Raw genomic sequence first — 27,968 nt, 5'->3', positions numbered from 1 at the left:
GGAGTGGTATTAATTTTCAACGAAAAACCGCATGGGGAAAATAGCCCACCTTCACATGCGACAAAAGCGATTCCCTTTTGAATGGAACATTCACAAAACGTGTGAGAAGCATGTGGGAAACTTCGTATCAGCGACTAATTTGTGTGGTAGCACCTTGATCTGTAGCTTCATCTTCATCTTTAGCACCTTCGTCACAAAGTCAGCGTTGGAAATGCCCTCGTCAATGTTTTGGATAGCAGAATCGGCGATTTCTTTTTCGGGTGGAACATGGGAGCATACTCTCATATCACCGACGTTGTCGACCTGGCACAAGGTCTCGAATGCGGCCGCATTTCATTACCTGTTGTCCGAATATTGCTGCGGGTGTTGATTGATGTCCTTGGTCTTATGTGGCACAAGTTCCTAGTGATGCGGTGACTTTGTTTGCCTGTTGATCAATCTTATATTCTTGGTGGCAAGTACAAGCACGGAAAGAATGGTGAATGCCTCAGTAGTCGGCGTAGCTTTTCCAATGGACGTACTCAAACGGAATGCCATGCTGAGCTTTCTTCTTTTTGCCTTGTGCCTCAATACAACCACGAAGGTGTCGTCATAGGAATCATCACAACCAACATAAAACGTCCCGGGGTTTTCAGTGAGAGTGGTGGTATTCGTGCCATTGCAGCTGCCGCGGAAGCCTCTGGATTTAGTGAGCCCGTGTGGGACTGTCTTTCCATGGAGGACAAGGTGGTAGCAATATGCAAAAAAGCCAAAAGAATAAGGCGCTATAGGAATGACCTTTGTCGACGTCCCTAGTGATGGCCCGAGCAATCAGGGTTGTGAACTAAGCAGTCAAATCTCATGCGTAATGCTTTGATTGAGCACCAATGTACGCCTATACATACGTAAGACCACTTCCGTTAATTCCCACCACTTCCGAAGAATAGCGTTCTCTTGACCCGTGTGTTATCAAACGGCATGACATATAACAGTAGTTAACCAGTACTGTCCTAGAACGTTGGTGATAGCACCCATACTGCCGTTATATGGTGGCTCCGTAGTTAACGTGGCCGGAACTACGGAGCCGACACTGGAACTCGTTGTTTGTCCTTTCGTGGCACACGACGCCCAGAAGCATCATCGCCACGAGGAAGGCCAGGGCTGCAAATGACCGGAAAAGGTTGTCGTACGAGCCCATTGTGTCCCGAAAGAACCCTGCAAAAAAGGTGGCATCATATTGGGACATAATAACCTAGAAGCGTAGACTTCTTAAAAGATTGTGAAAATTTATTAAGCCGGAAATTGCCTTTATACAATAAACGGACGCCGGAAGCCTAAGCCTGATTTCTCGACATTCGTCCATCGGCTCACTGCCATCTAAGCGTGCCATAATGGCTTCGTCGATGTTTCGTGTCATGTTACGAACTATTTTGTTAGCCATTCGTTCATGTATATTTTGCGATGTACACCCAAGAGTACAATAGGAATGAATAAAATTTAATTTGACTTCAGGATCTGGTTTTGAAGTATCATTTACCGGAGAAGTTACGGGTAATGACAAGAGATCACTGGCACACGTCCCGTCACACTCTGAAACGAAGGTAAACATGTCAAAATTTAGGGTCCGCAAGGTATTCCCCTGTCTCGCTGCATTATTGCTGCACGCTTTTAAATGCTTCTGGAAGTGGTAACAATGTGTGACAATCATTACGAGGTTCGTTTCCAGTTTGAAACCTCTGTGGTGTAAGCGAAACTAGAAAAGAGAAGTTCATAAAGAATGTGTACAAGGAAACCATGCATTTTGATGCACACATCGCTACATCTGAAAAAGTTAATTAATCGTTGCTGGCGTTCATCAATTGAGAAGTTAGGCCGTGAAAACATGTACACAAGGCGTAGGTAAAGGGCTACACCCACTCGATACTTACTCCTTACCCATATCAACTAGTTCAGCGGTCCGGCGCTCTAGGCTTTCGGCGTTTATCACTTCATAGATAACCAGGGGCGTTAGGTAGAATAGTACATTTTCTTCACACAGTAGAAAAAACTGTGTGAGGAAAATAGGATCCCCAACCGATAGAATCACACCCACGTCGGCGAAAAACGAACAGTACGTCATACAGTGACCTGCGGGCTGCATTTGTGGTGATCAACGCTTCTAAAGCATTTTATTTGCTATTTGCATTGGTTAACTTGTTTGTGTGGGATGCGCTGCGGTTTCATCACGCTGCACCACTTGAAAGATGACTAGGTTTGGTGTTGTATGCATCTTTTTTTTCCCAATCGATAATCCCGCATTCTCATTGTAAATATGAAAATAAGCTTAATTTGGGCTAACAGATGAGCCAAGGGGTGGCATTGTATAAGAATTTTTATCATAGAAGCAATATTTGCCGTGGTCTCCCGCAGGCTCCCGTTTCACTAAAACTGTCATAGTCCGACTTAACTCCTCACAGGCCTGCTCTCGTTTATCGAGTTGGCCTATACCTATATCCATCTTTAGTATACTATTGCAGATGCTCCCGACGACCACTCTTTTGTCTACGGAAATACGCCGTGATACAACAAACGCAGCTTAAATATCTTCACTGCAGTAAATATAAGCCTTCAAGGAAATGGTTTCTTTCTGAATGCAAATTTATTACTTTGGTGTTATCGGCAGTTTTTTGCGAACAAACGAGTGCGTTAGTTGCCGAACGCCAAATACCGTTTTGGGACCCGCGTGTTCTCGCGCACGAGCTTGGTTGCGTCTGAATTCTTTGAATGCTGTTGTTGGTGGTGGCACTGTCTCGCGTTCCTACGCCGCTAAATATGCTTTACAGCGACGCTGTGTATGGCTAGGGTTCCGTGAAATTTTCATGTGCGCGAACAAAAACTCCGGTATCGTGGGCCGTTCCATGAGATTGTGCAATAACGGGCTATCGGCCATGCCTACGGCCACACGACCATCTCGTCGTCGTTCCAAGCTCATGCGCACCTGGTTTCCCCCCAATCTCCCGGGGCGGCGTGACCATCATGCGTGTCTCCTCTCCACCGGTGAGCAGTCTCGCCGTGCTAGGGTACCTTGACATTTTTGAATTTCACTTATCTTCTGTCGTCGTAATGGGGAGGCTACTGCGTAGAGTACGGACTCCCGAGGAACAACGCGCCTACGAAGAGCGACGCCTCGCATGCGCTTGGCGTTTTATGCACGATCTTCATCGGTGTGGTGTGTGCCGCCCATTTGTGACGATTACGTTCTCGTCTGTGTTTCTGCCGTCGCTCTTCGTAGGGGCATTGTTCCACGGGAGTCCGGACTATACGATAATACGATGGAAATAATACAATAATAACAGAGGTGATACGAGAATGTGTGTGCGTATCTACCGTCACGATGACCGCCGATCAAGACAATAAATGTGTTCGTACCTTTGTTCAGAATTCCATGTCCCCACTGTGTCGTGTGATTAAGAGCTTCGCTGGTCATCCACCTTCACAGAGTGGAAGGGCTCATGATATTTTGCCTTCTGTCATAGCTGTCGAAATGTACTCTTCTTCAATAGTTATTAGACATTTTAAGGCCATATACTTGCAAATATATTTGGGACTACTTTGACTGTTTGTATGGCTCTCACGGAAACGTGGAGGTTAACAAAGAAGCTCAAAAGCAAGTTAAGGACCACACAAAGAGCGATGAAACGAAAAATGTTAGGTCTAACGTTATGAGTCCGGAAAAGAGCGTGTGGATCAGAGAGCAAACGGGGATAGCCGATATTCTAGTTGACATTAAGAGGAAAAATAGAACTGGGCAGGCCATGTAATGCGCAGAATGTATAACCGGTGGATCATTAGAGTTACAAAATGGATACCTAGAGAAGGGAAGCGCAGTCGAGGGCGGCAGAAAACTAGGTGGGTTGATGAAGTTAGGAAATTTGCAGGCGCAAGTTGGAATCAGCTATAGCAAGACAGGGGTAATTGACGATAGCTAGGAGAGGCCTTCGTACTGCAGTGGACCTAATATACGCTGATGATGATGACTTTCACCCAATACAGCATCTGCGGTAACCTAGTAGGCTTCCGAAACCAAATAGTTTTAAACTTATTTTTCGGTGTCCTTGCGCTTCGACATTGACTCGCACGAAGTGACACTCGTGCTATTGCTTGGATTGTCATCGACAGGTGAGGATTTTTACAAGAACACTTGGCAGCACCAATTTGCGATGATTGCTAAGTGATGGGAGAGGCCCTCATTCAGGCAGCACATATACTTTATTCCGCTTTCTTTTCAGCCGATTCAGTGGAGCGTGGTGATGAGCCCGTTTAGCTTTGTTACTTCTGCACCCAAACGCACTGCATGTCTCTGGAGTCCTTCTAACTCTACATGCGTGAGCCGGGCATGCGCGTTAATATTGTAACTACAAAGCGGTGGCGGGGCTATTACGCTTTACCTTGGCACGTATTCGGCGACCATGTTCGACTGTTGGCGTTGCGCCGATCACTCGCTTATCATGAGGTGGGCTCGGGTTCAATTCCTCCTAGGAGATTATTATCATCATCATCATCCTATATTTATGTCCACTTCAGGACGAAGGCCTCTCCCTGTGATCTACAATTACCCCTGTCTTGCGCTAGCTCATTTCAGCTTGCGCCTGCAAATTGCCTAACTTCATCACCCCACCTAGTTTTCTGCCGTCCTCGATTGCACTTCCCTTCTCTTGGTATCCAGATTCTAGTCGCGGACTGTCCGGACCCAGATATTCTTAGCACCCTCTGCCGCGTCGCAAGTCTGACCGCCACCTTGGTCAGGTGCTCCGCACCCGCTGGGGACTGACGGCTATGGGTAAATTGTAGGAATCGTGAGGGAGGTAGTGGCCGAATACTGCATCAGGGAGGCCATTTCCTGTTCAGGTGAGGAAGTGACTTTGTCGTGAGTAGGAAATAGACTCCTTTAATTTATGTAATGCGATCATGCTATCGAGCAGGGTTGCGCGAATATTAAAAACTTTCGAATAACGATTCAAATAGTGTCCTAAGTGTGTGGGCCATCGAATCAAACAGACACTATCCTTAAAGGCAAATTTTTTTCCGACTCTTTTGGAATATTTCAGAATGTCAACTGCACCCAAATAAATATAAATTTGGAGGGTAAGTGCGGTAAATTTTCACCCCCGCAGGCATGGTATATACATAAAACATGAGAACTTGCGTAGTGGAGCAGGCTACGGCCATTACGCAGCCATGCTTTGCAGGCTGTACAGCGATACTCTCTAAGAGCCCTGTGCATGCGAAGTAACATCTTTGCTTCTAATGTCCCATTAGTGCTTTTATTAAACATCACCTCATAACGTTATATTTAATGACAGAAACTTGATAATCTAAAGAATCCAGGGATGTGAACATTCATCGATATTATTTCTGATAACGCCTGTTGCTTATTCTAAAACTAATCGAAAAGTCTTCTTTAGTGGATGATATTCGCTTCTGGCACTGTTCCATTCGTATTCGATTCGGTCTCCAAGATCAATAATCGCACACCTCTATTATCGAGGTAAGATTTTCTGACCACAGTAAGGTAGTGTAGCGAAAGAAATGCTGTTGCATTATTACAGCCACAGACTACAATATTTTACATTCCAGTATTCCATGTCAAGCGATAAGTACGGAGTCCATAAAAAATATTCGGTCACTTTGTGTACCACCCATCATAGGTTTCAAAAATTCACAATGCATGGTGCGCAGCATGCTTAGCAGATGAACTTATGGGTTGCACTGGTAGAACTCATGAAGAATGAAGGTTTTTCTGGCGTAAGCGAACAGTTGCTCCCAAGGCTGCGTGGAGATTGAACACGTGTGAACTACGCATTTAATATTTTCACCTTAAATATTCAGCGCTTTGATTACGTAAATATAAAGGAAGAGTATTGGTAAAAGCTTTGTGGGCAGTCTTGGGGCTTGCATGGCTGATTTCCCTTGCTAGGCGGAAATGTTTGCTAAATACTCATGTTAAACAAGTCTACTCTAACATAAGTGCAGTTTTTCATCGCAGACAGTTGCAGACAGACATACATCACACCAACAACACTAAGCAGGATCAATCCAGACTTTCCTACTGCATGCCCACACTGCGGCCACGAATACAACAACTTCGAACACATGCTCTGGCTGTGCCCTGCCAACGCGGGCACGGACTTTCCTGACCAGTCCTCCTGGGACTCAGCGCTCAGAAGCACAGAGCTCATCGCACAGCTCAAGGCTGTCCAGAGGGCCCGGGCCGTCGCCGAAGGACTATGTCTACCGGCCCCGACCTGGGTGGAGCCACCGGATAGATTGGCGGGGCCTCCGGCCCCGCTTTAATTCTTTCTCCTCAGGACCTAAATAAAGTTCGTACTCACTCACTCACTTTCATCGCAGTCCTTTAATTATGGTTGCAGGGAGGGGAACTCAGCAATAACAACAGAAGTTCTATTACGCACAATAAGAACGTTTTACCTACCTACGATCGCAGGGTTTCCCAGTAGCAGAGGCAGCATCGCCAGTCCCGTGACGCCTATAGCCGCCGCAATGTGCTCGATACCAAGGTAGTCCGCCACTAGGACACCTTTCATGGTCAGAAGGCAACCAAACTGCGCTGCGGCCACAAAGCACACCAACCAGACCCCTACCACCGAGTGGACGTGAGGCAACGCCATGCATGCTAGCGTTATCAACACGTAGCACAGCGCCACCAGTGCGCTACGGCTCAGGTAGCCCCGGTCTGCTGCCAGTGGAAAAAGTAGCCTCCCGACGAGCCCCGCCAGCGATATGCATATGATCATGTGCTTGGCTTGGGTAACAGTGAATCCTTTGTCTATAGCATAGTCCACGATGGTCGTCGACAGAAGCATTTCGCCGTAGTCGCACAGCACAAACGACGGAAGGAAGGCGTAAAATATGGGGGCCTTTAGTGGCGCGAAAGCTGCGCAGAGTGACTCGATGCATGAGCCCCGAGTCTCGGATGGCTTGCCTTGTGAATCGCCACTTGACTTGAGCTCGGTTTCCACGGGTAGTCGACACACGTTTTCGGCGTCAAGCACAGTCTTTGCCTGGAACAGAGTTTTCTTGTAAGCAAATAAAAGGGGTGCTTTAATATGAAAGGGTAAACAATGCATCCTTATAAACGACACAATGTTTTGTGACCACGTACGTTCCCTGCCATATTGGCTTATTAACTAAATATTATGTATTGCGAGACAGCTGTTCAACCTCGACGGTTTATTATGCAGGCCGCGCACTGAAGTGAATGACGCTGGCCATGATGATGAATATATACAGATGAGGAGGATGAAGGGGTAATATAATGCTCACACAATTACCCCCGTGCATGGAAGCGGCCAACCTGGGAGCTGGCTATGGCGACGAACGCCGTATGAATGGCTTTAAATGTCAAACATGCAACATTTCTGTGGTACGGCAGCGGCCGTCCAAAGGCGTAACAACGGGAGTGACACGATAGTTAACTGGCGAAGTCTGTTTCTGAACAGGGTAGGGCCCGACAAAATGGTACTGAAATTTCTCGCATAAGCCAGGAACGCGAACTGGAGTCCACAGCAGCACTTCGCCTCCAGGCTGGAAGGAAACAACACGGTGGGATGCATCATAGCGAATTTTGCGGTCTTGTTGACTAGCGTCGGTGTTGAGGCGGGCGTGTTGGCGACACTGGGCAATGCGCGAAACAAATTGCTCACACATTGATGTGGACGAGGGCACGGGGACGCCAAAGAAAGAGATGTCGAGGACAGTGATCGGTTGACGACCATACACAAGGAAAAAGGGCAAGTACCCCGTTGTGCGTTGGACGGCCGTGTTGTAAGCGAAGGTGTCGAATGGGAGAATGACATCCCAATTGGTGTGGTAAGGGTTAATGTACATTTAAATCATGTCGGATAGCGTACGATGAAAGCACTCTGTGAGGCGATTAGTTTGAGGCTGGAAGCTGGAAGTCGTTTTATGAATGGTATTGGACGCACGGAAAACATCGTCGAGAAGTTTAGACAGAAAGGTCCTGCCGCGGTCACTGAAAAGGATACGTGGGGCTCCGTGTCGTAAAAAGATGGCTTCCAAGAAAAAGGATGCAACCTCCGATGCCGAACCGGAATGTAGTGCGGCTGTTTCAGCACACCGTGTCAAGTGGTCTAGAGCTGTGACAATTCAGCGTTTACCGCCAGCCGATAAGGGTAGTTAGTGGTCCATAAAGGTAGATACCAACGACTGCGAAAGGAGCTTCAGGACATGGGACAGGTTGTAGCAGTCCAGCCGGAGGTGAGGTCAGTCGTTTGCGGTGTTGGCAGATAGAACAGGAAGCCAAATATTTGGCTACGCTTGATGCAAGTCCAGGCCCAGAGAAGCGGCTGCGAATTCGCTCATAGGTTTCATGCAAACCAAAGTGACCGGCAGTGGGATTGTCGTGAAAGGTCTCCGGTATCTGGGTCCGAAGTGATCGGGGAACTACAGGAACCCAACGATGTCCTTCCGGATGAAACACGTACCGGTATAGCACCGAATTTTCGATCTTGATGTTCTTCATCTGCCGACGGAGTCGAGCGTTAAGTGTGCGAGAGGATCCCCGAATACGTTCCATAACGGAGTGGCAGTAGGAGTCACTACGTTGGCAAGTTGCGAACGTATAAGAATGGTTGGGTGGGAGCCGGTCGAGAGCTGCGAGTGAAGGAAATGCAGGAGACACGTCCGGCGGGTTGCTCATGGAAGGTGGTAAGCAGGCACTGTTTGAAGACGTAGGTAGTGGACAACGAGAGAGAGCATCGGCATCCTGGTGTTTCTTTCCAGACTTGTAGGTGTCGTCGAATTCGTATTCTTGTAAACGAAGTATCCAACGGCCAAGACGTCCCGTCAAATTTTTAGCGTCGCCAACCAGCACAAGGCGTGGTGATCAGTAACGACCGCAAAGTGGCGGCCGTGCAGATAATGCCGGAATTTTTCGGACAGACCAAACAACGGCAAGGCACTCTTGCTCGGTAAACGTATAATTTTTCTCTGCAGCTGTTAGCGTGCGACTTGCGTATGCGACCACACGTTCTTCGGAAGTTTGCTGACGTTGCCGAAGAGCAGCGCCGATACCGTGGCCGCTGGCTTCAGTATTTAGAAGAGTGGGTGCGGTGTTGTCGAAATGACAAAGCACAGGTTCGGACGTGAGGGCACGCTTGAGGGCGTCAAAAGCAGTTTCGCATTCGTCCGACCATACGTAGGGAGCTCCAGAAGGAAGTAGTTGATGAAGCGGCGCCGCAATGGTGGCAAAGTTACGTATGAAGCGCCCGAAATACGAAGCTAGGCCAAGGAAGCTACGCAACTCTTCGTCGTGTTGAGACCTGGGGAAGCCCAGGACAGCGGTAATCTCATCGGGGTCAGGTCGAATGCCCTCCTTGCTGACACGGTGTCCCAGTACTTTAATGGTTTTCCTGGCGAAGTGGCACTTTTTTGTATTCAGCTGAAGGCCAGCAGCAGAGAGACCTGTCAAGACTTCGTCGATGCGCTGCAAGTGCTGATAGAAGGTCGACGAAAATATGACGATGTCGTCAAGGTAGCATAAGCAAGTCTTCCACTTTAGGCCCCGTAGTACAGTGTCAATCATTCGCTCAAATGTGGCGGGAGCATTACACAGGGCGAAAGGCATTACGTTAAATTGGTAAAGTCCATCGGGTGTGGCAAAGCCAGTTTTTTCCTTGTCTGCTTCGTGTATGGGCATCTGCCAGTATCCGGAGCGTAGATCAAGGCTGGGAAAATACTCCGCGCCTTGTAATGAATCTAACGCATCATCGATTTGGGGCAGTGGATATACATCTTTGCGGGTTATTTTGTTCAAGGCACGGTAGTCTACGCAAAATCGCACTGAGCCGTCGTTCTTACGCACCAAAACGACAGGTGACGACCAAGGGCTTGAGGAAGGGTGGATGATGCTTCGTTTCAGCATGTCGGCAACGTGGGTATCGATGATTTGGCGTTCGGCGGAAGAAACGCGATATGGCCGCCAGCGCACGATGGAAGTTCCATCTGTGTGTATGCGAAGAGCCGTTGCAGAAGTCTGTCCCAGAAGAGGAGGGTGCACGTCGAAGGAGTCGTTATGCTTGGATAACAATGCCCGTAACTCATTCGTCTGCTGTGGCGTCAGATCATTGCTGATTCCACTAGCGAGAACAGAAGCAGGGACCGTATCTATAGCTGTGGGTGCTTGTGAAACAGAAGTAGTCGAGGTAAGCACAGAGACAGGCTGAGTGTCCAAGACGAAAATTACAACAGCGCCTTTAGGAAGAAGTACTGGCTCAGTGGTTGTGTTGAGTACAGCCAAAGTGGCCGTGCCGTTGGTGAAGCGAACAAGGCTAGGTGCCAGAGCATTCCTTTTGGATAGGCAACGAGCTTATGATACCACTAAAACGTCACCGTCGGCGATGTCAGAGTTAGCCACAAGAAGTTGTTCGCGGCCAGGAGGCACCATACAGTCGTTAGCAGTTCGTAAGCGAAGGCGTGGTTCGGGCACGTCGTCGGAATTGCCGGTCTCGGTGAAGTTAAAGAGGCGTTGACGGCACGAAATGAAAGCACACGCCGAAGAGAGAAAGTCCCACCCCAGTATAAGCATGTGAGCACAGGAAGTCAACACTGCGAACTGGATATGGTGGCGAATCCCGTCAATCGAAACTCGAATCGTGTATTGCGCCGATGGCCGAATCACAACATTATTTGCGCCACGTAGAATAGTTCTATTGTAGGGTGTAGTAACCTTGCGTAGACGAGACCACAAGTCAGCGCGAATAATAGAAATAGCTGCGCCCGTATCCATCAATCTTGGAATTGGTACACCTTCTACACACACTAATAAAGTATTGGTTGGGCACACTAGAGGAATTGTAGTCTGTGCGGGCCATGCAGCTTTCCCTCCAAAAACTGCACCATCTAGTTTTCCGATCGGTAGTCAGGAGTGCGGGAGGCCGGTAGCAGAGGTGATGTCGAGCGTCGGAGAAGGGAAGGCGAGCAGCGGCGCCCTGGACGGTAGTTGCGAGGCGCTTCGCGATTTGAAGGCGGAGTAAGTAAGCATGGGGAAAGTCGGCACTGGTAGGGACTCGGAGGAAGCAACGGGTCTCTCTCGTAAACATCGTAACCACGGCGTTCGTCCTGTTGTCGTCTTCGATAAAAGCACGATATGTACCCGCAAATATCGCAATAATAACAAATGGGGCGGGGCGTAGGCCGGGTAGGGTAAAATGCCGTGGCATGTGCACGAGGTGCCAGAGTCGCCAGATGGTTGGGAGTAGCAGGAGCAGGAGGCGTTGTCTGAAGGAACGCTGCTTGCATATCCGCAACCTTAGCTTACGAGGTCGACGATGAAGGAGGGGCACACCCCAAAGTGCAGGTCATGAAGGACAGTTCCTCTTTGATGATGTCGCGCCGGCTAGGAACCGAAGGTTGCGGCTGAAGAACGGGAGGACTGAGCAGGCCATACACTTGGAGCTCTTCGTGTATGAGAGTCCGTGTATGAGAGTCCGCAGGTCCGTATCCAAGGAAGGAGGCGTGTCACAGGCGACAGGTGGTCAACGGGTGGCCTGCAGGGCGTGCAGATGCTGGCAAGTCGCGATATCATCGTTAACGGTATTAGGATTCTTGATGGCCAGTGCGTTGAACGTAGCGTGGGCAATGCCCTTTACGATATGACGAACACGATCAGATTCAGTCATGGCTGCGTCAACACGGCGACAAAGGGCGAGTACGTCCTCGATATAAGAGGTGTATGTTTCCCCGGGAAGTTGCATGCGTGCATCAAGCTTTTTCTTGGCGACCGCAGAGGGGACGTTTGGGACGCCGAAAATTTGACGAATCTGGTGTCTGAATGCCGCCCAGTCAGGCAAGGAGCTCTCATGTTTAAGAAACGAAGTCCTGGCAACGTCAGTGATGTAGAATGCGACGCTCCAAAGCTTGTGAAAATCATCCCACCGGTTAGACTCACTCACTCGGTCATAATTGTCCAGCTAGTCGTCAACGTCTTCACTAGGAAGGCCAGCGAACATGGTGGGATCGCGCTGCCGCGTGCTGACAGTCCATGAAGTAACAGCCGGTGGGGCAGAGACGGTGACGCTGGGGGCTCCTGGTGGATCCTTTTGGGGCATGGTGGCGGAAAGGTAGAGCAGGCGGTGACCTGAACGAAGCTCCAGGGAAACTCGAAGTCGTAGAGGACCAACGGATGATTGAGAGCAGCCTCCACCACTTGTGAGACAGCTGTTCCACCTCGACGGTTTATTATGCAGGCCGCGCGCTGAAGAGAATGACGCTGGCCGTGATGATAAATATATACAGATGAAGAAGATGAAGGGGTAATTTAATGCTCACAGTATATTTTAAATTACGGTTATTAAACTCTAGCTGAAGTGGTTTCCCAATCGAACAAAACATTATAAGTTAGAAGAAGTGACCGCACACTTTATGATTTTCTATTTCTTTACCCAGTTGCGGCTTCAAAGCCGAAGCAATTAGTTGAGTTGTGTAATATCACGGGCCTCTAGGAATGTGCCCGTGGTCGTGATGTCGTTGTGGTCATCGCATCTTCGTCATACTAGCTCTTTTAGCCAACAGCCCCGCCGTCTTAGTCGTTCCATCGTTGTCACTTCAGCTTCGTCGTCCGACTGTCGGCACGCCCTCGTCGTCACGCCATCGTCGTCATATAGGCTTCGTGATAGGCTCTTGGTGACGTCATTGTCGTCATTTATATTCGTCATCCGACTCTCGTCATACCATCGTCATACCATCGTTGTCGCACAGTCATGAAGCCATCCTTATCATGCTGTCATTTCGCGACCGTCGTCACTTGAGTAACGTCATCCCATTCTATCATATATACATATATATCTACTCACATCATGAGATGCCAACAAACAATGACACCAAGGTCATCATAAAATAAGTTATCAGTAGCTCTTAATTGAATTGAAGAAATGATAACTAAATGGATATGAAAGTGGATGAAAAAAAAATCACCAGCCCTTCCCCCTGTCGAGAAAATGGAGGTAAGCGAAGCTTGTCGCGTGTGTATGTGACCTTCATGGTGATTTTCTTTCTTTCTCTCTCCCTTTTGCTCTCTTCCTTTCTCTTTCTTTATTTATTTCTCTTTTTTCTCTCTTTCTGTATCTCGTTCTTCCTTTCTCTTTCTCTCTCACTTTCGTGTTGGTTTTCTTTCTCTCTCTTTTTGTCTCTCTGTATTTCTTTCTCTCTCTCTCCCATTCTTGCTTTGTCTGACCTTCGTGTTGATTTTGCATATTTTTCGCTCTTTCTCTCTATCTACCTTTCTTTCTCTTCCTTTGTCTGACCTTCGTAGTGATTTTCTATATTTTTCTCTCTCTTTCTCTCTTTCTCACTCTTTCTTTTTTTGTCCCTGGTATGTGCCATTGAACTTGGACCCTTTCTGCACCATCGCCAGGACGGGCCCGCTTTTCCGCGTGACACCACCGCCGCCACAACCACCACCGTCGTCGTCAAGCCGTCGTAATCGCGCCATTGTCGTAATTCCAGCCTCGTAATTAGGTTGCCGTCACGCCCTCGTTGCGACACACTCGTCTTCATCCCATTGTGCTCATCTCCTCGTCTTCCCGCTTTCCTCGGTATACCATCTTCATCACTTAAAAATCATTTAAGTGGCCCAAGCTATTGACAACTCGACCAACTGGGCCGGCGTAGTAGGCGTGGCGACGGCGGCATGACGATAGTCAGATGACAAAGCTGGAATGACAATGATAGAGTGACTACGACGGTTTCACGTTGACGATATCCAGGGCTAGTTCGCCGTGCAGCTAATTATGCTCTTCACACAGAGACGGGAAGTACAGCTGCACGTAATCACGGTTTCACCGGTAGTGGGTTCACTAGTAGCACATTCGGAGGGGCCCATGGTGGTCTGCAACTTGGGCTACTGGGTTGGCGTAAGAGGCTGGGTAGACAGGTTACATGGACGGGAAGCAGACTACACGTCTACGGTCTAAATCGTACGTTATTTTGACTAGTGGCAATGGTGGTGTATTTTTTTTTAATTTTTTGCACATTGGGCATGAAAAACATGAATTTTTGCGGGTGTTTGTTGGCGAATGTACTCGTAGTTCAAGCGTAAAATGTTACACAGATGCCACTGTGTGCCTCAATTAAGTTAAACTGAGCTTTTACGCTACCAAAAATTTCGTTGCAGTTGGCATTTAAGCTACATCGCCGCAACATGTGTCACAATTATTGTTATTAATAACTTTTTTAGTAAACGGGTCTAGCAGTATGGTGAGCGTTGATAATATCCCTTAACACTCTCCACAAGGTCAAAAACAAAACTTCAGAGCAAGCGTTTCTTTTTTGTGTGTGCGCTAAATACATTCACATGAGGTCAGCAAGTGTTGCCGTTTCGCACTGCCACATTACATAGCATCATCATCATCACCCTAGCTTTTGTCACTGCAGGAAGACTGGTCTCTCGCAGCGATCCTTCAACTATAAATTGTCTTGCGCTACCTAACTGATATAGATTACATAAACTAACATACTAAATGTGAGTCAAAATAGCCACTGATAAGAAATGTCTCGCCCTGGAGCCAACGTTTCGACAAGTCAACTTGTCTTCGTCATGGTCCAAATGAAGACCCCTTGTTGAAACCGTGACTCCAGTCAGAGATATCACTTATTTGACTACAGGCGATCGGTTCAAGTTCCTATCATCTTTATAACTTATGTCTTTGAATTTTTCCTGCAAGAAGGTAGTGATTATGAAAACATGGGAACCTACCACGGTAAACTAGGTGCTGGCTGCTTATTTTTCTTCTTGCAGTGGCACAACAGTGGATGGCTCTCGGATTTCTTAGCAGCATAATGAAGACCATAACATTCATAACTATTCCGCCGAGCAGCAGCATGCCACCTTCGAAGCCGTAAGTATTGAAGAGGACGGTGAGTACAGGTGGAAAGACTAAACCCGAAAGGGACCAGCCTACGAACTTGAAACCAGTGGCCACTCCTCGATACTTCATGAAGTACGCAATGTTGTAAACAGACAGCATTATCACCATGGTCCCGGAGCCCATAGCTGAAATTTCAGATAAACAAAAAAAGCTCGGTATTAGTTAGCTCTGGGCAAAAATAACCATTGTAGAGATAATCTTAATTTAAAGGACGTCACAACATAACGATGGCCATCCGAATGAGTGACTACTGCTACTTAGCACGAGGTCGCAGATTAGACGCCCGGCTCATTCGATCCTTCATTTTGAAGAAAGCTATATGCAGAAATGCTCAAGCACGTATAGTTATGTGCGCGTTAAAGAACACCAGGGGGTGTGTATTTATCCGGAGCTCTCCATTACGACTTCGATCATAGCCCTCGATTCCTTTGTGACAATCAACAAACCCCATGAATTTATCACCAGCATAAAAATAAACCAGTCTTCTGGTTATCGTTTGAGAAACTTTACATCCGGCATTAACTGTTAAACAACGGCACCGCTTCTATAGGTTGTAATCCCGGCTTGTGCCTCCTTGGCAGATCATTCGACCGTTCCTCTATGAGAAGGGGCGGATCCCTCTGAGATACATTTATCAGATTTCATATCGCTAGTGCCAACCATTTTAGTATGAGAATTATTACAAATACAATAAATGTTGGGCGATATAATGCGTAGGTATAAGTCCTTTTTTGCTCTTGACGCTACGCCATGTATACACAAAGTACAAAATTGCCCGCTTCACCCTTTTACGTTTTGTAGGCGTAAACATCTAAATCATAGCAAGTAGACCGAATTGTGAATATTGCCTTCTTCACTAACCGAGTGAAGTTGCAGAAAGCGAGCAAATACCTCAAGGCGCCCTAATGACGCGGTAGCGAGAACACACACCCATATTAGAACTAATTGGACAATTCGGCAAGCATGTACCACTGACGAAGTTGTTACCTAAAGAACCAGAGATAGCTCCGACAAGTTCGCGTGCTGGCTTACTTTCATTTCATTTGATTTATTAGACCATGCCAGGGGGCTTTACAGCATCGCACCGGAGGGCGGAGGGGGGAGGGGAAGGGTGGGTATGCTACACAATGCAAATCAATACACGCCCAATCACTAGCTACCAGCCCCTGCACGCTGTGTTGGGGTTTCTATGAATAGTTTGCATCATCGTAATAAGAGTAACCACAATAGCGGGACTTAAGCATCTACTAATCTGATCATCATCAGGAGCTGCTGCGTGATAGGAACAGAAACTCGTTCTTCCTACTAGCAGTTGGACCACAGACCATATCTGCAATACAAGATATTATTTTAAGCTTTTACGAATCGTAAAATCCTCACTTCGTAAAGCGTCGTGTTCAGGTATCTCCCGCTCTTTCCCGCGTACCAGTGAACACAAGAGAAGAGATGCCTAAAAAAATTGCTGGCTCTCCCGTAACCGAGAGTAGATGCACACATGAAATGGCTACCGGCAAAGCAGATTGGTTGGAAATGATAGTAGCCACAATCTTAAAATGGGTGTAGTAGATGTTCGCAATGGCACAGCCCACCTCACCACACCGCAGCATGCCATATATACTGTACACTGGTCCATATGGACGCTGCCCATCTAGAAGAAGAAAACTGGCTGAAGGCGGCACGACAGGCAGCGAAAGACGCCAGGTAGACAGAGCGCACTGCCAAGCTAGAAGAAGCGCCTGAAGGAGGCGCCGCGCAGCCTGGCGCCATCTCTCGAGGCGACGCAAAACCAGCGCCGCGAAACGATGGCCTCCGATCACGGCGGAGGCCATGGCGGAACTCACAGACCGCTGGCGTTCAAAAGAGCATAGGTATCCCTGTCTAGCGCCAAAAGATAACAGTCAAGTGTATGGGGCCCAGTATCTGCCTTTTAAACTTTGCTATCGGAAATGACAAATTGAACTTCAGCATACTAGAAGTTGCAGCTTGATTGATATTGCGAACAAACATTAGAAGAACTCGGAAGCACCATTTTTTGTAACTTCTTTGGGCAGTAACTATAGCGCATGTAATGCGGTGCTGTACAAAGGGTTGGGGCCAGAGACCACATTTTCTTAACTTTTGACTGGTTCCGGATGTTCTCATTTGAGTGCCCGGCTAATGAATCTGGCTTTTGGCTCAAGGTCACGTGAAGGTTGCCGACAATGGGAGCTAAAAGCATTTCGTGCTTTAAAAAAAAAAAGATTCCCCAACACAAGACTGAGGTATCATTCTTAAAACGTACAAATCAAGAGCCGGAGCGCGGCGGCCTTAGTGCAAGACCTGTGGGTGCGCACAGAATTCTAAAAACTGCACAGTGCTAAAGTCGGACTTTAAGGAGCTTTACGCGCGTTTGGTGTTTCAAGCACACAATATTTTTTTAAATGAATTTTAGCGGTAGCACCCCACAAACCAGAAAAAGAGGCATATTTAAACGGTTTTTGGAATGCCATTGAAATTAGACTGTGCCAGTGGCGCGTTGACAAGAGCAGTATTCTTCGCTTTTAGACCTTTCGTAATCGCTTTTTCTTTTCGTTTTTACACATACTACCACGCAGCAAACACCTTATCACCATATTCACCTTTACTTTTCTTTTTGTTGTCTTTTTGATTTTTGTATTATAGAAGCGTTGTCTATATGGATATGCAGCTATACGCAAGCTAAATTAGTACCGAATGAGTAGTGCGCCAAGTCCCTTTTATCTGCGCCTCAAAAGACACTGCAATTTGCAAACACGTTTTAGTGAAGAGGTTTCAGACTTGTAAAAGCTCGGTTCTTCCGCGTAATCACGATCGAAGTAAAATGCTGGATATCCGCATTTGCATACCCAAATGTTGCAGGTATTATAATTACAGCAGACGTGTTTTGTAGTTCAGGAGACAAACTTACCGTAAATGACCCCCATGGTTATAGATATAGTTTGGATATTAGGAGCGAATGCCGAAAGTACAAAGCCCATCCAAGAGAGTAGGCCACCTAGCAGTGTAAGGTTGTGCACGGATACAGTTCGTCGTTGTAGAGCTGCGATAATGAGACCTAGCAGGAAGGCGAAAAAAACAAATTAGCTCATGTAGACAAGATGTAGGAACCGTGAAAGCAAGAAATTATTATTATTTGGACATTCTTGTGTATGTGGAAGGTTATACTTTGGTACTGTATAAGGTTACTCTGAACACAAAAGCGTGGCAAAATTCATTGAGCATACGAAATAACACGCGCGCATACAGGTGTGTATGTTACAAGCATTGCTTTCTGTATTTTTCATCTCAGAACTGTACAGGTTCTTGAAAGCAAGGGAGGAGAGATCTCATGCAAAGAGAAGTACGATGCATGCATAAATAGGTGCAAGTATACTTCCACATACATAAATGGTGTGGCTGGACCCATAACCAGAAGGTACAAGGGGAAACCAGTGCTCTAAACCATTGCTGCTTTTAGCATATGAAAGCAGTAAACATCTGAGCAGTGGAGTAAAAGTGTTCTAAACTAGTATGTACAGCAGAAACTTCCGCTCGAATTATTGCGGTATAGCGATTGACGCAGTTAAATAGGTAATGTAAGGAGATTATCGAAATGTGAGTATTCTCGTTGCTGCCTGGTAGTTTAATATGGAAAAAGTCAGTAAAACGCATTGGCGATAAACACGTGTGGTGTTTCTTCAACTAGGATTTTCAATTCTTCATACCTATCACATGGCAGACAATAGAATGAATACTGGCGGGCCACGATGCTTCCTCGCGTGTCGCTCCGTAGTGGCCCATGTACACGACGTAGAAGAATCCGTGGTTGGACACGCCGACCGTGCTCAGGAATGCCGCGGCGGCTGTGATCAGAGGCACACTCCATAGGCTGTCCAGAAGGTGTGGGTGGGCAACCCTTGGCCCCATGCAAGCTGAAGGTGACCTGTCGCACATACTCGTTTCTGTCGTCGAATTTCTCGAATAACCTGCGCAAAATATCAGCGGTCGGCATTGGTCACCCAGCAAGGTGCGCGACTTAAACGGTTGTCGTCTCGGCGAAAATTGGAATCGATCATTGCCGGAGGGGGAAGTGGGTTATGGAGGGGAAGGAGGCAGAGTTAGCCTGGCGAGTTAGGCTGGTAATTTCTTGCTTTTCTATACAGGAACAACTGGTCACTTATACCACTGCGCTGGACAGAACGTTTAAATATGCCGAGCACCAAATGTTCAACCTACGAAGTCCGCACCACCAAGCTGACATCCATTTCGAAAAAAAGTTGCGTGTTCGAGGTAAAAAAGCACAAGCATATTTTTATGCATAAATGCACATTTCCCTCTACCTATCTAAGTTGTTGCAAATTATCGTATTCTCTCCAACCTTCCGGCCCACTTGTAAACTAATCTACACCACATTTCGCTCCATATTTAATTGAAATCCCCATTAAACTGGAGTTGTCGTGCAAATAATATTTGTGGTGGAAGAGGTAAATTTCGACTTTTCGTTCGCGATTCTACAGGATTAAAGCAACAGCGTATGTAATATTCTATCGTAGTTCAAAAGATCTTAAGACTTCATAAGCTACCGTTTACTGTTTACAGCATATCCCCGTCAAACGCACCTTTGGGACTTCTCATGCCATTTTGAAGATGACACAGCCGTCGTTTAGCCTACCGGGAACAATGGCGGTGATAGCAGCATTCCGTACGTGGATGGTTGTAAAGAAGGGCAAATCATTTAGCTGTTTAGTCTTGGATGGTGTGCACTTGTGAGGCTGCATCTCGTACATGCAACTGCTGTCAGTATTTCCCTCTGCGAACACGAGCTCGTCTAGGTAGAAGCGCCCCCTCTGTTGGTTTTATACCTTTGTATTCGTCAATCCCCATAACCCATTTTTATTTTCCTGCATTTGGTCCTTCATTGTGAGTCAGGCCTGCTTATGCACTTTTGTTCTTTTCAGAAGTGAAGTGCTCTTGCTATAACTGATGCTCAGTGTGCAGCGTCTATGCAGCTCTGCATGACTTATCACAGGCAATTAGAGATTTAAAATAAAACAAAACAAAACAAGTACTCCAGCTGCCCAGCGTATTGGACAATAGCCCCACCGACCACCGCTTACAAAAGTCTCCATGAAGCTTGCGTGCCCTTTATAGTAAGTGGGCGCAATGATCTCTATAGATGACAACTGACGCACTGGTAGGGAGAAGTAAACTTCTAAAGGAAAGAGACATACTTTGTTCTTGCTCGTTGTTTGCTTATGGTTTTTTTTTCTAGGTTACTTGCATTCGGTTTAGACGCTTCGCTTTAGGTCTTTGCCTTCTTTTGTGCTAGTCGTCGGTCAAACGTTTTTCCATATATTTTTTATTGTAATTTCTATAGGTTTAAATTCTTTCATCCATCTTCACTCGGAAGGATGCTTTCTTTTACGTGAATGAAGATAAAATCTCGCTTGAAACAAAGAGCAGCATAGGCTGACTGATATAAATTCACACTTAAACATAAAAAAGACAAATAGGAAGAGAGAAAGAAAGACAGCAAAAAAGGGAGATAGGCATGAGCAGGCATTCTCAGGCAGGCAGAAGTGCCCGCAAGGGGTATGTAAGATGTGAGCAAGTATAACAGATATTTAGCTAAATAGGCGCAGCCGCCATCGGTACTGCTCAATGTCTATGGTGCCATTTGGTGGTGTTGCGTACACTTTGTTGGGTGGGTTAGGTGTTCAAAAAGATTTGGTGTTGAACAATGGTCACTTTGACCCTGCTTAGCAAACGAGGCCAGCGTATACCAGTCCGGCGCGTACACAGGTCAGTCTCGAAGGCGTGCACCGCATCCGCTTAAGAGATAACTGTCATACAGTACGTCATGGTGCTATTAAGTCTTACTGACTAACACCTGTGGATCAAGATTATTTGCGGCGTAATATTTTCGCTACTCGGGACGACAGCCTTATAGCTTTTAAAGTGCAGTCCCACAGCCGTTTTCGTGCGGCGGTGGAGGCCAGCATGCGGTATAGCGTGCTCAGTGTGAAATGTTATTCAAAGAACACCCAGAGTCATTAATGTTTTCTGGCGTATACCTTTCGCGAATTGAAAGCAACTTACTTTCGCCACTTTTTGACTGGTGATCAGTAATTTTTGCTTCTCACATAACCTTTATCTGCCTCCTCGTTGGTCAGCCAGAAGTTTGTATGGTGGTCGCAGTAAAGCGGGCGGCTTTGTGCTCTAACGCAGCCTATTTGGCAGCTGTGAAGAACTGCCAGCAAACAGTTCCTTAGTACTCAGAAGAGTGTGAGAACTCGCTAATGCAGCTTCAGCGTTTTATATATAGCATCTCCTGAGAGTGGCATAAATCTGCGAGGAACTATATATACGAATGAATGCAATGAGCATTGCTAGCCTACAAACCCATTTGGGCTAGCAATTTTTTATAGGAGTTTTCCGCGCGGATGCCATCACCTCCCGGATCCTAGCCATAGACAGCTTCGATGTAAAAGCTTGCCACCCAAAATAAAATAATTCTCTCCACTGGGGGACAATGCCTTTGGTGCTGCACTTGACCTCGGTGTTGATGGTCTCGCTAAAGCTTGATGTCTTTTCTTTTTCTGTTTTGTTCAGCAGAAAGAATCATTCCCTCCTTATCATGCTTCCATAGCTAAAAACCTGAAAACGAGCAAAAAGTGTTTCAACTTTTCTTGCAGCGAAATTTTTAACAGAATTGTACCAAGCTACAAAGCTAGCAAGATACAAACGGACACCTACTTGAGGTTCATGACAAGCTGCAACATGGGAAACTTCAAAACTTACAACTTTAATCGACACCCCTATAAGAGTGAAACCGTTAGTGAGCAGTGAACACCGGCTCCCTGAACGCCGTTCGAGACGGGATCTCAGAAGCAGACTTTCTAGAATTTAATGAAGCATAGCTATTGAATGGCTGCAAATATCAAAATGTCCTTGATGTACCAATAATCAAAATCTGGACAGGAGAGACAACAAAGTAGCAACAAAACATCTGATTATCACATCAGCGTTTTACCAGAGTCCTGGCGAAATACTATACAAAAACTAGTGTCAGACGTTACATTCCTAACCATCGTCCGTGTTTCAAGTATAAGAACTATGGTCAAGGCTTTCAAAGACTTCTCCTCCAATAGCTGTTCTCGTACACCCCACAGTGAGAACTGAGACGGCTACCACCCAGTACATTCACGATCTTGTTCAACCTGAAAAAAGAAAAATATATAATTTAAGTTCAAGTGAAGAACAATATTTCGTTCAAAGAAACGAGGAAATGGTGTTCAGCATTTCACATTGTACCGACAGGGGCCAGTGCCACACCAGCCACCAGCCGCCAATGTGAAACGGGTCGCATAGCTAAAAAGTGAGCTCTATATGGAGCGAGATGCACTGAAGGCGGTAGAGGAAACATTTCGAGCAGCCGAGGAAAAACTGAACAGGGCCGCCATCATGAACGGAAATGGTAGTGACAATGGAACGACGTCTCCCGGCGTGACAAGCCCAGGAGTGCCGACAAAGCGCGTCGATTGCCTGGAACGCGTCCAACGCGCGGTTTGGGCAGCTGGAAGGAGGTTCACCTAACTTGAAGCTACCACAAAGGGAAAGCAGGAACGAAGTGGCCAAAAAGGGACACAGGAAGAGGCATCGGCAGTAGGAGCGAGTGGAAAGGTGACAATCGCCGGTGACTCAAATCGGACTAGGTGCTCAGAGGTGATTGTGGAGAGGGTGAAAGGCGACGAAAGAGTGGCGCTAGGGACGCTTCCAGGGTAGACATTTTGCTCCGTCATGGAACGAGGTAGAGAAAAGATCGCGGATAATGCACAGGGACGCAACGTCGTAGTAGTAACGGTCGGCTTAAATGACGTGCTAAACAGTAAAGGGTCAGGACTATAGCCCAGCGTTTGGCGAAGGATGTAGATGACTTGCGCGAGATGTCCTCCCGGGTGCAGACTGTGCTGTGCACGGTGCCGGAGGTGCCTTTACGTGACACTAACGTACAAAGAACGGTTGTGACCGCTAATGAGGCTATATGGAGAGTAAGCCGAGAGAAAGGTTTCGAGGCTGTGGAAGTAAACAGGGGAGTGAGAAGGTATAGTGGTTTCCATCGAGATGGAATCCACTGAATCACAGGCTTGTATGACAAGTGGGCTGATGACTTGCTGGGCGCGCAATTGCTTTTTTGGGGGCCCCACGGACGCTCAGGAGGCCAGTGTAAGCAGTAATGAAGAAGGTCTCTAGATTACCTCCAATTAGAATCATCGTCAATAACAGAAAAAAGGAGGATAACAAGAAAGAAGAGAGTTAGACGTGCAATGGACTAGTTAAACACGCAAGGTGGCAAAAGCAACGAAACGTGGTTAGAAATTGCGGATCAGTTAAATAAAGAACAAACAGGCGTCTATGCGGATACAGAAACGCATCTTAGAGACTTAGAAGAGCCACCAGTCATTGAGAATTATGTTTGCGAAGGGTGCAACAGAACTACTTCGGAACTAAAGGGAGGGGGAGTCGGAATGCTGATACATCAGGGAGCCAAATGAGAAAGGATGAATTCGAAGTGTCAAGAGGACCTTTGGCTATCAGGCACAGTGAGTAAAAAGAAAACTTGGCTGGGTGTAACGTATTTATGGACGGGAAAAAATTGTAAGGAGAAGAATCAAGAGTTAGTGGAACGCCTAAGTGCTGATATTGTTACCAAGCTCTGCCAGAGATGAAGCTGAGGTCAGTTAAAAGATGGCAACGCTCGCTGATGTTCGCGGACTGGGTTACATCTTGTATGCCAGTGAACGCGTTGTAAATTCCCTGTAAGTATAGAATAGTGTTTGCCTGAGCATTGGCTGTCTTGTGCTATAAAAGGTGTGGGAAACCAAGAATAAACATTCAGTTGCTAGTGCAGCGTGTGTCGTCGTCCCTTTCTGTCCGTGTTCATACGTTCTGCTGGAAACCATTTGTGCCGTGTAAGTATATTTTAAACATATTTTCCCTCCCGTAACATTTTGGCGGAGGTTGAGGGCTCTTCAAGACGCACGACGGATTTACGCAGTAGGCGCTCCTTGGCTGCATCTGCAATGCCAGCTCAAGGCGTGAATGCTTCGCTCGCCACTAACGCCCACCTTCGACCTGGCCCTACCGCACGACCCAGGTAGCTTTTCCGGCACGGACAACACCGATGTTGAAGATTAGCTTCAACCATACGAACGGGTGAACGCAAGCAACCACTGCGATCGGACCACCATGCTCGCTAAGCTGATTTATCTCGCAGGAATGGCACGCGTATGGTTTGAGAGCCACGAAGGGGAACTCACGAGCTGGGACTTATGCAAACAAAAGCACACTGATTCGTTTGGCAAGCCTTTTGGCCACCGGCGGGCCGCGCAGAAAGACCTTGCGTACCGAGTTCAGACTTGCGCTGAGTCCTATGTGACATTCATTCAGGAACTGCTTGCGCTTTGTGGCAAAGTTGACGAGAAGACGACGGAAGTGGGAAAGGTCGCGCACATCCTCAAAGGAATCGCGGATGACGCGTTTACTCTGCTCTTATTAAAGAACTATTCGACAGTGCAGGACATCATTGCTGAATGCCACCATTTCGAAGAAGCCAAAAGCCGTCTTATTGCTCACTAGCTTTCGCGTCTTCCTAACACGGCTCCAACATCTACCTGCGAGGACCTCCGTCTCCTAGCCCTGCCGGCTGTATCCGGCAGTACTGTGCGCATCGCCCGCCGGAATTTGAAGCTGCCTCTCCAGGTCCTACCCAGATTTGGGCCCCAGACGATTACCCCGCAACAATATCCCTCATCCAGAACGCTGTATGGCAAGAATTGGCTAACTTCGGAATCCAGTAACTTAGCTCACTCAAAAGACCCGACTAACACTCACCCGTACGCTCGTCCTCGTACGCTGTACGCGTTGGATATATTTCCCGTCATTGTCGCAGTTCTGGGAACTCGCCGCTTTGGCCGAGCTTTTGACATGCCCGGCGCCCGCCTGGTAGTCCCCGCCCACCAACACACATCGAAGTAAACACCGCTCCAACAATGTTAAGGGTTTCGACAATGATGTCGAAATTATTCTATTATGTGACATGAATGCCCACATACGGGATTTAGGCGGTTGTACTGAGAACGGGAAGTTAATGGTTGATGTCTGACTGACTGACTGACTGACTGAATAAACTTTATTAAAACCAGCAAGAGGTGGTGGCTGGGCCTAGGCCTCCCATGTGGGGACGTCGAGGTGTTGCCTCTTCGCCACCTCGCAGGCTTACTGGGTCGCCCAGAGTTGGTCGTCGAGGTTGGAGCTACGCAGGGCAGCGTGCGATCTCGACGAGAGGGTCGTGGGGTTAGTGTCAGGGTATTGTTGTGTACAGTCCCAAAGCATGTGTGGAAGTGTGGTTGGCTGTGTCTTGCAGATATGGTACGTGGGATTGGGGTAAATGTCTGGGTAGATCTTGTTGTAACGGTGTAACGAGGGGTAAGTGTTGGTTTGTAGCAGGCGGAAAGTTGTAGCCTGCGCTCGGGATAGCTTGCTGTGCGGGACCGGGGAATGTCCTAACCTCTAAGTAGAAGGATTTCACTACATCATTGTAGCGTGTCAGTCGATCCCTACCGGTGGAGGCAACCTCCCCGTCTCCCGCGCGGTTAAAGAGTTTTCTTGCGCTATAGGGAGTGGGTGACCTCGTTGAAGTTCAGGAGGTGCGGGTGGACGGTGCCTACATGAGCTGGGAACCAGACGAGTGTAACCTGATGGTCGGTTGAGTGGGGTGCTTGTTGCAAGATGCGACAAGGCTTGGTGTGAGTTATGGCCGTTGTTGTAGTTGATAACAGCGGAGCGGGAATCAGAGACGATGGTATGGCATGTTGGGTCTAGTGTGGCTAGCGTGATGATCACTTCTTCGGCTTCCTGAGCGCGTGCGGTTACTAGGCTCATAGCATGATGGAGAGAGCCTTCACGTCGGGTGACGGCTGCAAAGCGGGTACCGTGGGGATATTCGGCGGCGTTCACGAAACTCACACGGTCGTTGCGAGCAAGGGCTTTGTTGAGAGCAGTGGCACGTGCTGTGCTACTGCGCGGTCGTTGATATCTTGGAGCAAAATAATCTCGTTATCATGAATACGGGGCCTAAGTGTGATGGTAAGATCACGAGGGCAGTTGGAAATAGGCCATCGACCATTAATTACTGTCTGATGAGACAAGTAATTTGTGATGAGTGTAGAGGAATGGTATTTGACGATGATGGGTATAGCAACGTAGGGAGTGAACATAAACGCATCACTTTGAAAATGGGTCGTGAAGTTCCGAAGGAGATCAAGAAGTATGGAGAGAGTGCAAGACAGTTGGCGGGAAAGTATAATGAATTTGATTTATTATGGTAAGAGAGAAAATGATAGAATTTACTGATATAGGCTTCTTACGATTGCATCGGTATTATAAAGGTTAGCAATGCAGGCGATTTAATTAAAACTCCAAGCATGGGCAGACGGCAGACGGTAGAATCGGTAGGCGTCTGGATGATAGCTTTGTTTTACTTGCTAAATGTATTGAAATATTCAGAGTACAAAGGAGACCATCATATGCGGCTTCGTTATACATTACCGGAGCGTACGACAACGAAGATCGCAACATTTTGTTGGGTATTCTACTAGGGAAAGACTTAGGCAACGACGGTATACTGTCTTTGAGGGCGATTTACCTAGAAAATACTGTTTGAGTTGAAGAAAGTAAATGGGTTGTGAGAGCCGTAAGGCACTTTATTGCGATAGCAATTATATGGAAACTCCACAGCAGATTTTTGCCGTCGGCGTCGCCGTCGCCGTGAGGTTGCGTATGACGTCAATGGAGATGAAATCGTCGCCGCGCGCCGCCGAACGCTGTATGTGAGAGTGAAAGGGCGCGAGGGACGCGTGCTTTCACGGGAAGTGAACCCACGGCGGAGAACAAACGCGCGTTCTGCGCCGTGCTCCCTTAAGGGCTGCAGAAGTAGGCGTCTCTTTCCTTCTTTGCAATCACCATATATTTAGAGCAAACGCGCCTTCTTCCGACGCGCGAAAGGCCGCGGGGGGGGGGGGTGAGGGGGAGGGAAGGGAGGCGACGTTTAGCTGCGGCAGCAAGTGCCTATTTATAACAGAGGCTCCGGCAACAGTAACAGGGACGCCCCACTGACATATAACGAGATCACTAAACACTTCTACCTCAGCCGAAGGGAATTTGCTACACCACATACCACACTCAAGAGACCACAAGCACTCACTTTGAGACTACTTCAAACCAACACATACCCCACACCCAAACGCCTACACTACTACATGGCGGAACGATTCCCCTGTACACAGTGCGCGAACTGTAATGAAACACTTGACCTCAAACATATGCTCTGGCCATGCGACCGAACTACCAATGCCGATTACACTCAGGACCTGGCTAGGTTCGAGGCTGCCATTCGCAGTCCGGATCTGGTTGAACAACTTTGGGCAGTCCAGCAAGCCCACGACGCGGCCTCGAAGCTCAGTCTTCCGGTCCCGACGTGGGATTAGCCCTTCTATGGGTCACCCCATAGCCTTGCAGGACCAAATAAAGTTCTCCATCCATCCATCCACCCGGCAACAGTCACCAACGCCGCACGCATTTTGTGCGAACGCGAGCAAAACGCCGACGGCGTCGACAACAGTTCAGCGTGTTGCCGGTGCTGCTGCATGTCCAAGTTTATACAGCTGATAAAGCTACTATCATTACTCCGTATAGCTCTCTACAAATTTGCTATCGCAATTGATGCTTCGCCTTTCAGGTGAAACTGCGACAACTTTTTTACAGTAAAAAATTGTCAGCCCTTCCACTGGAGTGGAGAGTGAAGACCAGCGAAGCTGTACTATGGTGGGAATTATGTATTTTTCATTACAACTATTAAGATGTGAGGGTGTAATTGGTTATTGGAACTATTAAACAATGAGAAATATCTACATGATCCGGGGGTTTACATTTATTTAGTGACCACAGGGACCACGGCCTTATGGTCGCTACTGTACACCGCGATAG

The 27,968-nt window shown here is 47.4% G+C and overlaps 2 protein-coding genes across 2 annotated transcripts in view; one reads left to right on the top strand and one right to left on the bottom strand.

Annotated features, from left to right (window-relative positions):
- The window catches only part of LOC119445778 (glutathione S-transferase 1-like), a 603,258-nt gene that overhangs the window by 110,089 nt on the left and 465,201 nt on the right, over positions 1 to 27,968 (top strand). The window lies entirely within an intron of this gene.
- LOC119444780 (monocarboxylate transporter 12-B) lies at positions 460 to 19,624 on the bottom strand. The gene is made up of 6 exons (XM_049664734.1): positions 19,541 to 19,624; positions 18,647 to 18,907; positions 17,851 to 17,997; positions 14,753 to 15,049; positions 6,452 to 7,078; positions 460 to 1,194 (listed from the first exon to the last, which is right to left on the bottom strand). The coding sequence occupies exons 1-6, from the start codon at positions 19,554 to 19,556 to the stop codon at positions 1,022 to 1,024; spliced, it is 1,521 nt and encodes a 506-aa protein (XP_049520691.1). The 5' UTR covers positions 19,557 to 19,624; the 3' UTR covers positions 460 to 1,021.

This window comes from Dermacentor silvarum, chromosome 3 (assembly GCF_013339745.2).
Source record: "Dermacentor silvarum isolate Dsil-2018 chromosome 3, BIME_Dsil_1.4, whole genome shotgun sequence".
Classification (NCBI taxonomy): Eukaryota; Metazoa; Arthropoda; class Arachnida; order Ixodida; family Ixodidae; genus Dermacentor; species Dermacentor silvarum.
The sequence above is the reverse complement of the archived record's forward strand: the minus strand, read 5'-3'. Positions and strand labels throughout refer to the sequence as shown.

Coding starts and splice junctions, on each gene's coding strand:
- LOC119444780 (XM_049664734.1), bottom strand. Junction 17,998..18,646: donor TATTGTCTGCCATGTGATAG/GTATGAAGAATT, acceptor CCTTCCTGCTAG/GTCTCATTATCGCAGCTCTA. Junction 7,079..14,752: donor CCAGCACCTAGTTTACCGTG/GTAGGTTCCCAT, acceptor TTCATATTAAAG/CACCCCTTTTATTTGCTTAC.